Source organism: Amblyomma americanum, chromosome 3 (assembly GCF_052857255.1).
Source record: "Amblyomma americanum isolate KBUSLIRL-KWMA chromosome 3, ASM5285725v1, whole genome shotgun sequence".
Lineage (NCBI taxonomy): Eukaryota > Metazoa > Arthropoda > Arachnida > Ixodida > Ixodidae > Amblyomma > Amblyomma americanum.
Window position 1 is genome coordinate 32,574,283 of NC_135499.1, and position 17,275 is coordinate 32,591,557.

Consider the following 17,275-nt stretch of genomic DNA (forward strand, 5'->3'; position numbering starts at 1 on the left):
AAAAGGGGTGGGAGCCAGCATGGCTGCCACCGTTTTCTTTATTCCCCACCTCACTCTCAAGAGGCAAGGATGCAGCGATGGAATGCGCCACCATGTTGGCGATGTGCTCAACACAATGTGCACGCTGAGGCAGTTTGCAAACTCACAAGACAAAATTATATTTCTATGGTCATACAGATGTGTAATTGATGTGTAATGCCGTTTAGGGTGAAGAAAGCACGGAAGTAATGGACAAATTTCGCCGCAAATACTAAAGGCTTCCAGGGGCGATCCGGCAACACGTTTTGGAGGGTTTTTGCGTGCTGAGAGACGAATTTGAATAGAGCAAAATGTCAATGTAACAACGTAAAGTGCGGATTTTACCGACTTCGTTACACTGAGGTTTAATTGTATTAACTCTGTAACTGTCATGTCACACTCATATAAAAAATTACTGATGACGAGTGCGCACAAACTGATGGCAAGTCCCAATTGATGAGAGGGACCAGAGTTTGAGCCATGGCCTCCAAGATCAGGCATATCAGCAGGGTTTGCTAAACCTGGCTGAACACTGTCCAATCGCCCATTCTTGAAGGCAATGTGTATGGTTATAACACTACCACATGAATGGACTGCACCGCGAAGCTGAGCCCTCCTTCCCGCACAGATCTATCACGGCTGCATGCAGTGCTGTCTTGGAGAACCCCATTCATGAAACATTCATCAAAAAAAACTATGGCAATCCCTATTGGAACTTCGTGCCAACTATATATGAAAACTAATGAATTAAATTCATTTCGAATAATCTTGAACACGAACTACATTTAATTTGTCCAGCAAATTCAATACAAGTATATCTGATTCGCTATTCGAAAATTTCTAATATTCACTCACTTCTAATGGAAAGGAATATGGCTGGTGGCCAGTTAAGAGATAGGGAAATGGCAGAGCAGATTAGGGAGAATATAGGCAAATGAATAATATGCTAGTTGCGATCACGACAAGGAAATTGGCTAGGGAAGAACATGCAATGCAAAGGCAAGATAACCGAGGGGCCGTCAGGGTAACAGAGTGGATTCCAAGATAAGTACAGTAGAACCCTGCTGTTACGTTTTTTTAAGAAACAGCGAAAAAAAAAATACACAAGGAGGGAAACGTAGTAGCCGGGAATTGCGCATGAAAGAAGGATGCACTGTTGTCTACGATATTTTTTTCTTTTCACTTCCAGTGGGAGCAGCAAGCTTCTGTGAAATTTGCAAGGCTGTGCGGCTCTCGCAATCATTCATATGCACAGAATGTCCTAAACTACCAGCAATAGCTCTCCATTTGCCTGAGCAGCTGCTGGTGGAAGGAAGGCAGCAGCAAAGACGGAGGGGACGCAGAGCTGGAGCTCTGTGCACGCTTCTGCGATGTTGCCGTAGCAGTCGGTTTCATCTTTTACAAACCTCGTCTAATGAAGCCTAGCGATTGCATTTTCAAGCTGCAGGTGACATGGAAAACACAGTTGACGAAAATACACAACTGCATCTTCTCATGCAATGCAAACTTCTCAACTTTATGACTCCAGAAACATGAACGACTAGACAAGCGATGTCCATTCCGTGATAATGCTAGACAACATGCAGTTTTGCGCTTCGTCCGTCTGTGTTCACGTCTTTCTGTACCACTTAGCGCGATTTCCCCAGTATGCTGTCATCTCCCTTTCTGCGCGTTTACAGCTCTCTACATGCAGGCAGTTAACTGCAGGGGCATTGAAGTTTATGGCCACATGTGTACAGGCTCCCAGACTCCTGCTGCATACCCTTCATGTCCCGGTGCTTGTAGCGGTACTTTTGTGCCTTGCAGAGACGAATGCCGTCGATGATGGAGGCATGGTTCAGCTCATCTGACAACACTGCGTCCTCAGGGCTCAGCAGGACCTCAAAAATGCCTGCGTTGGCGTCAAAGCAGCTGGCGTACAGGATGGCATCCTCCCTGCCGTGGAAGCGCGCTATCTTCTTCTCCAGCTCCTTGTGGATATCCTGCGTTCAGGTAAGACTGAGCACTCAAGAAGCACAGAAAGAACTACAAAAGGAAAACCCTTGAGTCTTCCCCATGGCTGCACTCATAACCTGACAGCTAAAAAAACTAAGCATCCCAAAAACTTCCCTCAGTAATGCCCTGTTGGCCATGACGGTATTTGAAGTAAATAAATTGACAATCTAGAGCTTTAAGAAATGAGCTAGCCAACAGTTGGCAATGCAAGAGCATGTTAAATTAAGAGAGCAGCAACTGAAAAGTTTGCTTTCAGAGAATCCAGCTGGTTACTATGCCGTCAGAGAGGTATAATCCTTTTCGAAAACACCTGCCACATTGTGGATGCCCGCAGCGCTGAACACAAGGCTGCAAGCCTTCTTTGCTTGTTCTGCAGCCGCAGCCTCTCTAGACTGCATGTAATGTAGCTAGGACCAGTTGGAATTTTTTGCCTGCGGGTAGCGCTGCCAGCAGGTGCCCAAGGTCACACAGCCGACCTGTCTCCACGTGTGAAAACTGATGAAAGGGCGCCATTTGGAGATGTGCCACTTGCAGCTCAAGATAGCCAATATTCCACTGAATGCAAGCTCGGTAAACCAGAGTGTGTGAATATTTAATATTCTTTTAATTGCTAATCGAATATACTCCCATTCGATTCGCTTTACAAATCAAATAGCCGTGTTCAAAATTATTCAAAACAGATCGAATATGTTCTGAAATTTCCGACTAGTTTTCGAATAAATGGCACAAAGTTCGAATAAGACATGCTGTAGTTTTTTGGATGACTGCTACAAAATAAGCAACCACTCCAATGCCACACCACATGCTGCCGCGATCAGTCTGCACGGGATGGAGGGTCCAGTGCTGCAAAGTGGTCTATTCATGCGGGAACATTCGCAATGCCAGAGTCCTTCAATGGTACTGAAGGACTCTGGTAATGCTTACGCATGGCCTTCAAGATTGGGCAGCACGGCCAGTCTCAAGAAGGTTTAGCATACTGTGCCTTGATGTCCAGCCAGAGGCCATGGCACATGCGTAGCTGTCGGCCCTCTTATCTACCAAGATAAGGCACTGGTTAATTGATTGTTGTCTTCAGTAGCAGAAGCTAACTTGCCTGTATGTATGTGATATGACAGTCATAGAGTAAAATCCTGACTTTGTGTCATGCAGGTATAGGACTGCACCGCAGCACCCCACTAGCACTTTGCTATCTAATATAAGTAACCATTTTGTAGAAATATTCGCATAGGCAGCGAAGATTTGTACGAATGTTCTACCCATAGTCGATTTAGTGTTTAGTTACACTACTAATGGTGTCTTCTGCTGACGCCACTCGTGGAGTTTTCTGTGCATTCGTGCGATGTCACACGTTTGGCTAGCTGCTACTCGTGCAGTACCGCACTTTCAGCTGGGACAAGCACGACACGACTGTGTGGCACTGCGCCACCGTCGAAAGCGGCAGTGAAGCGTGGTACAATCCCAGCGTGCAGCACGTGCGAGCAGACCCTGCGGGGAATGATGCTGTTGGCTCAGAGAATTTCGCACTGCAGTGGCCGATAAGAAGCATCGACGAAGAGAAAAACAGACAAAGCATTTCAAGTGGGGATACTTTAAAGAAATATTGAATGCAATAGCAGTTGCAATGCATTTACTCGCACCGCAGTCACGCAGCTGCCAGCTGATGAGCCACATGTCTTGCCCTTAGAGAAAATTAAAGGTTTGTGTCAATGTTTTTCCTCTTGCTAGTTCTACCTTAGGTCATGCAGCAGTCGGCATGTGCTCTTTATCTGGCACGCATGCACTTTATAACATTGTACTTTTTTGTCAACATATGCACACATTAAAGGATATCAATAAGGCAACAATGTGGTGACCTGAGATCGGACTGAGCATCGTCTACAGATAGTTTCGGCAGTTACTCTAGCTGAAAACCTCCAGCCCATGCATCAAAGCCTGCAAGCCCGGCGTAGCATAATCGCAGCATTTCGCGAGCATGCTTGTAGGTGTGCATTTCCCATTGTTTCTACGAATGTCTGCTTCAAGCATAGTCCCACATGCTGTTGCTGAAGAGCTTGCTATTAACTGTACAAATTGTTTATTCCGGTCATCGGCGTCAGCTGCTCATAAAGGTGTCCTCAGATTTTTGAAGAGTCTTGGAGGCCACAGTGTACAGGAGGAAGAAAAAACGATGGCACAATGCATGTGTTTCGCACATTCGGCTGAGGTTAAAGGGACGCACCATATTAATGTCACTTCCAGCACACTGTCACGGAGACAGTGTGCCTCAGCCAAAGAAACCATTAGTGTTTGATTCAACTTATGAAAAAGCCCTAGCCGCACACCCCTACAATAAATGCTAATAGCAGCACTATATTTTTGCATGGGATTCTTAAGGAGATATTCTAATTGTTTGATATAAACAATAATTCGATAGCTCAGCTGTAGTCAAAAAATGTCAATTCAGGAGGTTGTGGCCAGAAGGAAGGGGATGGCCCGTGAGTACATGTGGTCTCTGTGTTGAAATGACTGGCCCACGGGACTGCCCCCAAGAAGAGGGCCCATGCACCTGTGTTCCGCAGATGAAGCGCACAGAGCTCAATCCCGCACCGTGGGTGTCCAGGGCCCGCTTGCCAGCCTCAATCACCTCCGGGTGGCTCTGCATGAGAACCATCACCGCAGTACGTCACCACTGGCACAGATGGAGGGCAACAATACATGATGACACCCCAGTCATAGGTGAAGAAACACAGAATAATCTGCCGCTTCATTCAGGTAAGTTTTTCATGTTCCTGTTGATGTTGCTCAAGAAAAGCACGGCCTGTCAAACAGAGCCAGTTCCAATACTAAGTCCTCCGAACAAATGTAGAGAATAGGCAGCTATTGTGCACAGTCTGCTGAGTATTGCGATGAAGACATCATGGGAAGAAGAGAGAGCAAATGCAGCCACACTACGGGGATAGTCGGTGGTGGTTGCAGCTGTGTCCTGGTGCTGCATAAACCATTGGAAGGAGGTCAACTGGACCAAGGTGTTGAGACAGGCTAACTGATACATTACTGACAGTTAACGCTGCTGATAAAATGCGACACAACACCAGGAGACAACTAGGGCACTGATCTAAACCAAAAATGTACTGATGTGCACTGTATGCTGTGACTGCACAGAGGAGGAGGAAACTGAAGAAAAAAATAGTAGGAAGAATAACAAATAGAAAGGAGCAAAGAAAAAAGTGGTAGGGGTTTAATGTAGCTAAACCGAGTAGACGTGCGAAAGCATGTGTTCATTCTTCAACTGGAGGGGACATTTAAGCTCTGCCTTAAGATCTGGTTCTATGGTTTAAAAAAAAACAAATCTTAAAGCAGAGCTTAAAGGTCCCCACCAGTTGAAGAATGAAGAGTATGACGTGATATCTTTAGTGGGTTAATGCCCACATTTGCAGAATTGGTCATTGTCTACTTAACATTCATAGATGGTGGCAAGTCCTCATGCCACAACTAGCGCAGTGGTGCAACATTTAAGTGGTGCACCACTGCACTGACAGGTGGCTGCTGTAGCGATTGTGCAACCCATGTCGCTCTTCCCGAGCAACCTCTCGCGACCAATCGTTAATTTCCTCCCATTGGCTGCAGCTTGCGCGACGCTCCTACAAACTAGCCCGAGCTTACCTGAGAAACTCGGGTAGCTCGGGTTAATCTGGAGCACGGGACAAGACAGGGCCGGATTCTTGCTCGGGGTTGGTACGTCTGGAGTGGTGCTTTCGCACTGAAAGCCTCAGGTTCCACTACAGGCAAGCACTTACTGAGTTCCATTCAAATACAATACTTCTTTGCCCATATCAGGTATGCAGAGCAGATGCTGACCACCCGGACCTGGTTGTGATCGGGCTCTACTATCAGTGATGCGATGGAGTCTACAAGTAACATAGCGTCTACTATAAGAGAAGCCCATATCTACATGAACTCCTTAGAGGCTATTAAACAACTCAAATAGTTACGAAAAGGAGATACATGCTCTCAATATGAAAATGATGAAATGCATCCAGGTATTACAAGAAGATGCTCGGAATGTTTACCAGAGGAAAGCAGATGTCCTTACACACCAGCCTCCGTTTCGATCCCCGCTCCGCTTCCTTGTGCACTTACCCCCTCCCTCATTACTTAACGGGATTGAAGGAGGTATCCCTCAGAAGGATAGGGCTGGGGTGGCCCATACCCCATCAGTGATGTGCCAATGGGCTGTCAAGAAGATGCAGTGCCGAGCAGCACGTGTCCCACATGTTTCACGCTGGACACTGATCTTCGCCAGCTTTTGTAGACATGCCCCGGAAAACAGGATTCATTATTACAGCGCAAAGACGGCACAGAACAAGAAGGGGACACAACAGCGCTGACTGTCAACTAAGTTTTATTCAAGACCAGTAGGGTTTTTTATGCCACCTGGTGATCAAAACAGGAAAAAAACATACAAGTATAGCTGTAGGCATGCGCAAGGGTACAAGAACGGCGGTTATAAGGCACGTGTTAGATTTCACATTCTAGATATTTCATCTCTTCATGGGACAATGCCACGGATGGTGCGCATATGCACTCGTCCTGCAGTCTTATAATCATAGCAGCTTCTATTATTTCTCTTGTTAGTGTGTCTCGGTGTTTCCCTATGACACTGCATTGCCTGTACATCGGTTCACATTTATCCTCGCTGTCATCTGCGCTGCAGTCCCTGCAATGTTTGGCTACGTGGCCTGAAGTAGCCACACGTGCGACATTGTCACTTTGCTCTTTTAGCCTTTTGTTGAGACAGCGGCCAGTCTGCCCAATATATTTTTTCCCACAGGACATGGGCAGTGAATACACCACACCTTCTTTACAAGGGACAAAATGATCCCCGTGCTTAACTTTACACCTGCGCGTTTCGTTAGTCGTGCAGTTAACTTTTTTGCACAAGCTGGAAAGCTTTTCCGGCGCTGAAAATACTACGTCAACGCCTGCCCTACTTCCAATTTTTCGGAGGTTGTGCGACACCTGATGGAGATAAGGCAAAACAACAACCTTTCTTCTTTCCCTTTGCCTAACCGGTTCGCTAGTGTGGCGAGGTCTCAGGTTTTTTAGCTGCTTTTCTGCCACTGACACTAGTACATCGGACGGATAACCAGCCATCGTAAGGCGATCAATTTGTTTCGCAAAGCTTAGTTCCATACTATGCTGGCAACACTTCTTTAAAACATTATTAAAGACAGAATGAATAATGGCCCTTTTTACAAGTTTCGAATGGGCTGATGCATATGGCAGGATGGGTTTTTTTGCCCGAGGCTCGTACGACCAACACACATGGGACGGAGTGAAATGAAGGGCGAGATCTAAGAACCTGATAGAATCATTAAGTGGGGTTTCATGTGTTAAAACCAGTGGTTTAAGACACTGTGAATACTGAATGAATATTTAAGAACTGCTGCTCAAAACTGAGGTTGTCATTCTGTACTAACACAAAGTAATCGTCAACAAATCTAAAAATGCGGCACACACAGAACCCTTCCAAACGATCTTGCAGTGTTTTGTCACGCAAGGCCAAAAACATATCGCTAAGAACCGGGGCTAGGCACGAACCAATACATATCCCGTCCTTCTGAATGTACATATCCCCATTCCATTCTACAAAAGTCGAACAAAGATAAAACGATAACAATTCTAGGAAGGCATCGGCGGAAATTCCGCACTCGTTTTGGAAGGCTATAGCACCATGCTTTTCGATGTGCTTATTTACAGCTGACAAGATTTCCGCCTGGGGAATTGTGTAATATAAGTCTTTTACGTCGACTGAAAATACCTGCAGCTTTTTATCGTGATCCCATCCTTTTAGGAAGGTGATTACTTCGTCAGAATTTCTTATTCTAAAAGGGTCATCAATCGTTAAAACGTTGAGTTTCTGTTGCAAGTATCTTGCGACGTGCTTCTGCCATGTCCCTGCTTCTGAAACTATTGCACGGAACGGCCAGTTGGGTTTATGGGTCTTTGCAGAGAAAAAAATCTCAAGGTTGCTCTTGTGGCAGTTCTCAATCATACTCGACAACTTGTTTAAATTCAACTTGTTGGTTAGCTTCTTTGCTTGGCTCTTAATTTTCGACATTTTTACATCATTGCGCTTGTCAAACACAGCAAGGACGCTGTCTATTGCTTTTGACATGTACACATCTCTGGTTAAAACAACAAAACCTCCATCCTTGTCTGCAGGAAGAAGAGACAGCGAGTTATCTTTCAACCAATTAACTGTTTTGAACAAGGGAAGCTTCCTGCCTGCCTGTCTGTACTTTGCTAAAACGTCGACACCTTCAGAGATGCAACGGTCTGCTTTGGTCTTCTCCGCGCGTCTTCTCCGCGCCGTCTTTGCGCTGTAATAATGAATGTAGGTAACCAACTCGCCCAAAATGTTGTATTATGGAAAACAGGAGTCGAGAACAATACAATTACTGGAAGTTGGACTTGTGGCTGCAAGGAAGGAACACCTGTCCTTCTGGCTAACAATGCTAAGAGCCGGAGCCTGCTCAGGTTTCTGGAAGAGAAAAGCCTCCACAACCTACTCTAGCTTACTGATAGCCTCTCATGCCACATGGCATGGCAAGTCTTTAAAAAAAAGTTAGGCAGGGTTTAACTGCTGTTATACCAAAGGTCAGCGATAGCATTTTTGCAATCATCCAGGCCAAATTTGGAGGTCGCTATTGTGTAGCAGGGAGTGGCAGAAAGCTAGGTGGGCGAATGAGATTAAGAAGTTTGCAGGCATAGGGCGTGCGCAGCTGGCACAGGACAGGGTTAATTGGAGAGACATGAGAGAGGCCTTTGCCCTGCAGTGGTTGTAGTCAGGCTGATGATGATGACGATCGTGTCATCATCATCAGCAGCAGCAGCAGCAGCCCGACTACGCCCACTGCAGAACAAAGGCCTCCCTCATATCTCTTCAATTAACCCTGTCCTGTGCCAGCTGTGGCCGCCCTACGCTGCCCCAGCTACGTTTGCCTTCTCTTGGAACCCAAATCAGCCAAGGTCAAATTTCGGGGTTGGCCTCGGCAAAATTTAGAGCTCGCCATCATGTCGGGCACGCTCCATTACGGTTGGACATCAATTTTTGTCAAAATCGGCCACCATAAAATTTCGAGGTTGGCAGGCCAAATTTTTAGAAATGACCCGGGCAAAATTTGGAGGTCGCCACTGTGTCGGGCACAGTCAATTATGGCTAGACATCGATTTTGCTCCGAATCGGCCAAGGTCAATCTCAATATATAAAAGTCAATCTGTTTGAATGCTGCGCTTCTCAAGGTTAAACCAAGGCCAAATCAGGCATGGAATGGTGAATGACTTTTGTGTTGAGCAGAGCTACCACTCTAAAAAAAAAAATGCCAACATGTGGAATATGCCCTCTGCTTGCAATGGGCACACAGATGTACCAGCTGTGCTGCTGCCCATCATGTCAAAGGACCAGAAAGCTGTGCACTTGCATGGTTTACAGAAGCATGGAGACGCTCGTGCTGGCACCAGACTTGAGCCGGAAGACTAGAAGGGCGAGAGTTCAACCATGGCAGCAAATACTTCTCCAACCTGGTGCTAATGCATTGTACTACTGGGCCCACATAAGACTTCCCACACACCACACTGTGCCACTCAAGGTAGAAATTCGATTTTTGGGGACTACCAATGTTCACTTGTCAGCACAATGAACTCAGTTTATTCGGTGCCTTGAAGCCAGCACACCAAACCTGCTGGCAATTTTCTTTAGCTTATGTGCAACTTTGCAGACTTAGGAAGCCTCTACTCCGGAGAGGTTCTTTGTTTTTTGTCTTGGTTGGTTCTTCATCCTTAATGCAATTCAGCCAAAGAGCTTCTGCCCAACAGCAGTGGACATGCACTGCAATGCTGGGTCCAACCGGGTGAAAACATGAGCAAATCGGAGCACGGTGCAAGATCGCTAGCACTTTCCTTTCTTAACAGGCTTTGAGTGTGCTTAAGAAAAAGGCAGGAATATCATTCTGAAATTTTTAGGTGCACCACAAGCTCAAATGGCTTTGCCAAAACTATAGCAGCACATCCAAAGAACAAGTCGACTAGAAAACGGTGAATATTTTGTGTGTCGGGTTCAGTTCTTTGCTGAAAGTGTTGTGTTGGGTTTTATGGCACATAGGCAACTAAGCCCATCATGCGCCAAGCTCGAGCTATGGAGAAATTTCCTGGATATTTTTATAGAAAATTAAAAGATCATCGGTGGTTTAGAGTGCTTAAGAAGTTAGAACTATCCCGTGATGACAAAGGAAAAAATTTTAGAAATTGGCACTATTAAAAGTTTTAAAGGGCGTTGGGTAACCTCAGCGGCCATCCTTGCCCTGGCAAGGAGCTTGAGGCTCCCAACTGATCAAATAAAGGCTTCAGCCTTCTCATGGGTGAGAAGGTGGCTGAGGTGTATTAAAATTCGACAGACAAGTGGGTAAAAATTTCAGAGTTCCTCGAGAAATCCCGTTTCTCTAAGAAAATTAAAAACGCACGACATATCAACAATTCTATCTTCTAAAAGCAGCAAAGGATGAAAACGAATCCATTCGTTATAAAATTAAGTAAAGTACGTCTTCCTTACATCTTCCAGTTTCGCACAAGAGAATAAAATGAGGTTAACCATAACTTCGTCTCCGCATTCTTTGCAAACAGGTTGATCTTGTTTTGTCAGTAGGAAATTGTGTGTGAGGTGCATGTGTCCGATACGAAGACGGCAAATAATCACTTCCTTAAAACATTGCTGGTGGGTGCACGACTCCCATTCACCTATAACTGTATGTATCAGCAGCGCGAACACAAAACCAGTAAGAAGAAGGAGAAGATAGTACAGAGTGCTGAACTTCCAACTTTTATTTGAACAAAAAACTGAAACCGCACTTATATACACACACACACCAGGTAAAAGCCCACCAGGGGGAGTGGTCAAGGCACACGAACGAACTGGGACCCACAAGATGTCCAGGGCATCAAAAGATAACAAAAATCACACTATACAATGAGTTCTATGACTGGGACGGCATTCAGGAACTTGCCCGCCCATTGCAGGGCATGTGACAGCAAAAAGAAATGCATTCGTCATTTTAAGAAGGCAACCGTCTTGAAAAAACATAAAAACCAGCTTACGCACGAAATTGTTGAAACAGCCTACATCTCAGGGCTTAAGGAAGGTTGCGTAAACACCCCATCTATCTCATTATCTCAAAAGAAAATCACCTTTCTTTCCGGTTTTATCTGATTTTACCTGGTTTTTAGAGGCACACTTCACATGTTGCATTTTCGTTCTAGCTGTGTTAATTGTTGGCAGTCATCCTTCGTTTCGCTAATCTTTTTACCGTCTTCTCGCCTTCTCATGTTTTTTAGCAAAATTCGCGCCTTCAACTCTGTTTTTCCATTTTTCCACTTTTTGTCACTCGCGCACACTCAAACCTGTCTTTCCAGTCTTTTTACACAGGTCATTGGTGCTTGTGTAGTGTGATTTTTGTATCTTTTGATGCCCTGGACATCGTGTGGGTCCCAGTTCATTCGCGTGCCTTGACCGCTGCCCCTGGTGGGCTTTTACCTGGTGTGTGTATATAAGTGCGGGTTCAGTTTTTGTTCAAATAAAGGTTGGAAGTTCAGCGCTCTGTACTATCTTCTTCTTCTTCTTCCTGGTTTTGTGTTCACGCTGCTGATACATATGGATCGCAACCAACTAGCCCGGCAGATGGTGTTAACTATAACCGGTTTTATATTGTGTAATTTGTTATTTGCTTCGTTGTTCCACGCGGACTGCCATTTCTGTCTTATTTTACGATGAATTAAGTTAATGCAATCTTTGAACGGTATATTTACTTTCTTTATTTGCTGATAATGAGCTTGAGCAGTGCAGAAGTCTACTCTTTCGTTGTCTTTTAAGCCTATATGACTAGGTACCCAGCAGAGTTTTATATTTTGTCCTTCAGCTATGGCTGTTATGTTGTGTATCATGTCACCCAGCAACGGACTGATTGCATGTCTAGAGTGAAGGGCTGTAAGCACACTTAGCGAGCCCATGTAAATAATACTGTTGGCGATGTTCTCGTTCACTATGTTTTGTACGGCTACAGAGACGGCGTAACATTCGGCAGTGAAAATGGAGGCACACTGTGGAAGCCTTACTATTTCTTTCCAATTCCCTTGTACCATTGCGCTTCCTAAGTAAGTATCTGTTTTTGAACCATCTGTATAAAATGCTCTGAATATACTGTACTTTTGCTGCAGCGCAAGATATTCTTGTATGATATGCTGTTGTGGAGTTTGTTTCTTCCGCAAGTGTGCAAGAGTGAAATCACAGATTGCAGGGAAATTGTACTATGGAGGTAGTGCGTCTCGTCTTTGCGCAATACCAAGTAATGTGTTTAGGACGCCAAGATTCTGGCACATCTCTTCAAATCGCAAGAGCACTGGCCTGGTAGCTTGAGGTTTGTTGTTAAAGAGCGTTCAAGATGGGCACTTCGTAGCTACAGGGTAACATAGATGTTTTGCAGGGAACGGATTTTTAGAATGCACGAGCATGTAAGCATGGTTCTTCTGTCTGTAAGTGATGGTTCATTAGTTTCTACATGTAGGCTGTTTATGGGTGGTGTCCAGTATGCACCAATGGAAAGACGTAAACCTAAATTATGCACTGTATCCAGTCGTTTAAGATGCAATAGTCTCGCTGACCCATATACTACACATCCGTAATCTAAGGTAGAACGAACAACAGACCGATAAATTTGTAAGACATGTCCTGTCAGCACCCCAACATTTACGCAACAGTACTTTGAATATATGTAGGGATCCGTAGGCTTTCTTTTTCAGTGCGTTTATGTAAGGCAGGAAATTGAGTTTTTTGTCAAAAGTTATGCCTAGAATAAGAGCGTACGTTGTTGGGCTAGTCGGTCAATCGTGGTAAATACAGGGGGGGGGGGTACTGCGCACAAAAGACAAGGACAAGAAGATAACACAACAGGCGCAGTGTTTTGACGATGAGACAACTCTGAAAATATTTAGGTACGTTGATGACTATTTAGTGTTTCTTAAAGATCGACCTGGCGCGACGCACACTGTGATTGTGGAAGAAATTTTGTCGATTTTCAGACGACATGGGAAGGGTCTGACCTTTACTCATGAGTTACCGGAACATGACAAGCTACAGTTTTTAGATATTAACCTGACTTTAACACCAGATCACGTTTGCTGGATGTACTTACCACGTGCACGGAAAGACCTGTTGCCTTTCAGGTTAGCACATTCCAAGACTGTTAAACGGGCTATCGGAACGTATTGCTTGCAGGGCGCCTTGTCTAAGTCTTGCGCTCACCTGGTGCACGAGAGCCTCAATAATCAGGTAATTAGGATGACGAAGGCTGGTTTTCCTGCTTCAATCATTGTTGCAGTGGCAGAGAAGCTTCTGCGCAAACTGAAAGATAGGACGTGCCGGGATAGTGGCCGTTCTAAGGAAATGAGGCCAGTGGTTCTACCGTATATTCACAGAATTTCCCACAACTTGAAGAACGTGGCGAAACGCTACGGCGTGCCGGTAGTTTTTACCGCCCCATGCAAGTTGGCCTCATTGTGCCCTCAGGTCATGTCCGGAGGGAAGAGGAAAGCGGACTGCGAGAAGCGTCATGCCACTCGTTTTGTCAGGTGCCAGACGGGTGTCGTATACCAGATTCCCCTCACCTGTGGCAGGGTATACATCGGTCAGACAGGCCGATGTCTGAATGAGCGCTTAAGGGAACACCAGCGTTCCATGAAATCAGGGACAGGGTCGAATTTACCCCTGCATTGTGGCGCATGCCCGGATGCTACGTGCAATAACCCTTGCCTGCCTTTGCTGACAGATACAAAAGTTTTGAGGAGGAGCCGTGACCAGGTGGCGCGTGAGTTGGCGGAGGCGTTTTGTATCAAACAGAAGGATAAAGATTGCGTAAGTGACCCTTCTATCAAACTGTATCAGAATGCAGACAAGTTTTTGGTTTCCACATGTGTGTGATGTGACAGTTTGAAACTATTAAAGGAGTGTCGTGTTGCCAATAAAGTTAGTCGCGAGTCTGCGCCTGTTGTGTTATCTTCTTGTCCTTGTCTTTTTGTGCGCAGTACCCCCCCCCCCCCCTCCCCCCCTGTATTTACTATGCCTAGAAATCTGTGCTCATTTTTGGCGGGTATTTGTGTTCGGTGTAGGTGTATGAATGGGTCGGCTTGTATGCCTCGTTTCAGCGAGAAAAGAATGGCTGCTGTTTTCAGTGTGGAAAACTGGAGACCGTTCTGATCTGCCCATGTCACTAGTTTATTCATTGTCAACTGCATTTGTCTCTCGCATGTTGCTACGTTTGAGGATGTGCAGGCTATTTGAAGATCATCAATTTACACTGAATACAGGATGGACTTTGGGATTATTTTACTTATAGAATTCATTTTTATAATAAACAATGTCGCCCTTAAAATACACCCCTGAGGAACCCTGTTCTTTTGAACGAAGCTCCTGGACAATGTTGCTCCCAGGCGTACTTGAAATGAACGGTCTGAAAGGAAGTCAGTGAGGCAGTTTAACATCCTACCGCGGATACTTAGGTCGCCTAGGTCGCGGAGGATCCCAAACCTTCAGGTTGTATCATTCGCTTTCTCCATATCGAAAAAAACGGTAAGACAGTACTGTGTGTGTATAAAAGCTTCTCTTATTGAGTTTTCGAGGCGAACTAAATGGTCTGTCGTTGAGCATCTCTTTCTATAACCGCATTTATGGACATTAAGAAGTTCGCGCGATTCAAGGACAAAAAGTTAATCTTATATTAAGGACACTTTGAAAAGATTTTGCGAGACAGCTTGTGAGGGCTATCGGCCTGTAGCTACTTGGGGAAGTTGGTGGTTTTCCAGGTTTCAGGAAAGGCACTATCATGGCTGTTTTCCACGCCTTATGCATTTTTCCTTCTATGAATATTTTTGTTAAAGAAATTCAAGAGTGCTTCTATGGCAGGCTGAGAAAGATGTGCAAGCATTTCATACTATATCTGATCGGGTCCTGGTGCATTTTTATTTTTCCGGCAGAGAGTACTCTATTTCATGGAAAGTAATTAAATTCTTTTATTGTCCCTTTCCACCTCCACTTTTTGGAAGTTTTTGTTCTTCGGCTATATTTTTGTGTTTCAGAAATGACTGCGTATAGTGAGACGAACTGGAAACTGCAGCGAAGTGTTCCCCCAAAATGTCTGCCTGTTCCCTTATGCTTGTTTGTGTGTAAGGTGTTGTCAGAAGAGGAACTGTGAATGGTGAGAAGTTGCCATTCAACTTTCGAACCTGCTCCCACATTTTTTTTATGTGATTTGACTGTTTATAGATGAAACATAACTCTGCCAAGAGGCTTTCTCGGCACTGCGACGGACGTGCCGAGCTCTGGCTCTTGCCTTTTTAAAAATGTACAAGGTTCTCTTGTGTTGGATACCTGCGAAATTTACTTCAAGCTCTATTTTGTTGTTGTTTTTTTTGCTTCCTTGCATTTTTTTGTCCACCACTTTTTGTGTTTTTGCTGCACCACTCCTGAAGACGGAGGAATAAGTGGGCGGCAGTAATTATACAATTCGTGAACATTTCGTTTATCTCATCGATGCTGAGGTTTTCTAAAACTATATTTTCTAAATTGGCTTGTGCTCTAAAAATTTCCCAGTCTGCTAAATGCAGCTTCCAACGTCGCGGTTTAGTTGGGATGATATCTGGTGGAGATGTCAAACTTATTAATACAGGAAGGTGATCGCTGCCATATGGGTTGTCAATAACGTCCCATTTAAAATCGTTAAAAACAGATAGAGAACTAAAAGACAAATCTAAACAGCTCACATTGCCCGAGGTTGGAGAGCAGTATGTGGCCTCTTCCATGTTTAAAAGACATATTGTTTGTGAGAATAAAATCTTGGATGGTTTGCCCCCTAGAGTCACAGCGCTCGCTTCCCTAAAAATGGGAGTAGGCGTTAAAATCCCCAACTACCAGATATGGCCCTGGAAGTTCATCTATCAGTTCTTGTAGATCATGAACTGTTATTGTAAGATGTGGAGGAATGTAAACGGAACACATTGTTAGTGTTTTGTAGCTGACGATGCTGACAGCAACCGCCTCAAGTTTTGTTTTGAGTTTAATTTCTTGAGCAGGGACGCCGCTTTGAACGACGATCGCGACGCCTCCCGAGAGTCGATTTGCCTGCTCTCGATCGCGTCTAAAAGTTTTATATTGTTTCAGGAGATGCACATGTTGTGGACCAAGATTGATCTCCTGAAGACATAAAACTATGGGTAGCATTGACCCTAACATATGTGTTATGTCACTGTAATTCTGCATAAGTCCTCTACAGTTCCACTGAATTAAAAAAGCCATGTTTATATTTTTGAGAGGGAATGAAAGGGGATTTACTTATGTGGTGGGCCCGTTATGAGGGCTTTGTCTTTTTTTCGCTCAAGAGAGCTGTTCCACCGCTGCAAAGTGGGCAGATTGGGGGTTACATCCATCACCTCGCCAGAGGTGCTGGAGGACCGCGGAGAAGCTGCGGTTGTGTTAGTTTCAGGCCTCCCCCGATGGAGGGAAGTCCTGCGGAATGCCAACCCATGGCCCGTCGCTCCCTGCTTTGGCAATGGCAGGGCAGCTTTCATTGACCCTACCTGGGGAGTGGATGACCCTGCCATAGGCTCTATGAAAGCGGCCTCGGCAGGTGCCGGAGTGCTGTGTGGTGTTACGCCCCTGCACACCACATCAGCAAAGCTGGGTTTCGCTGTGAAGGAGAATGTATTGGTGAGGGCAAATCGCTTCCTCACTTCTTTAAATGAAATATTTTCTTTCGTCTTTATGGTGATTATTTCCTTTTCTTTTTTCCAGGATGGACATGCCTTGGAGTACACAGCGTGATCTCCTTCGCAGTTTGCGCAGTGCAGGGCTGCATTACATTCCTCTTTATTCATTCTTTTTTATTCAAGAGTTACCCCGCATTTGCCCGAAGGCGTTATAGCAGGGGGGTTACAGATTGGCAAAAAATACATCTTCACTTGCAGAGCACACTTGCTCCTCGGAAAGCCGGTTCCACTGTTGCACTGTTTTAACAAAAAATGAATTTGCAAACAAGTTCGTCCTGGTACGGTACTCTCTAATTTTACGGGAATGGTCATGTCGTTGAGAAACATAAAAGGGCTGTTTTAAGTAATTTTCAAAATCAATCCCCGTTTTTCCGTGAACTATTAAGTACAGCAATTTTAGCCTCAATTTTCTTCT

The 17,275-nt window shown here is 45.0% G+C and overlaps 1 protein-coding gene across 7 annotated transcripts in view; it reads right to left on the reverse strand.

Moving 5' to 3' along the window:
- The window catches only part of Gcat (Glycine C-acetyltransferase), a 101,075-nt gene that overhangs the window by 61,885 nt on the left and 21,915 nt on the right, over positions 1–17,275 (reverse strand). For all 7 annotated transcript variants that reach the window (XM_077657217.1, XM_077657213.1, XM_077657212.1 and 4 more), the window contains exons 3-4: positions 4,559–4,648; positions 1,781–2,000 (exon numbers count right to left, since the gene is read on the reverse strand). In XM_077657217.1, the coding sequence (XP_077513343.1) occupies positions 1,781–2,000; positions 4,559–4,648 (310 nt within the window). The remainder of the gene's footprint in view (positions 1–1,780; positions 2,001–4,558; positions 4,649–17,275) is intronic.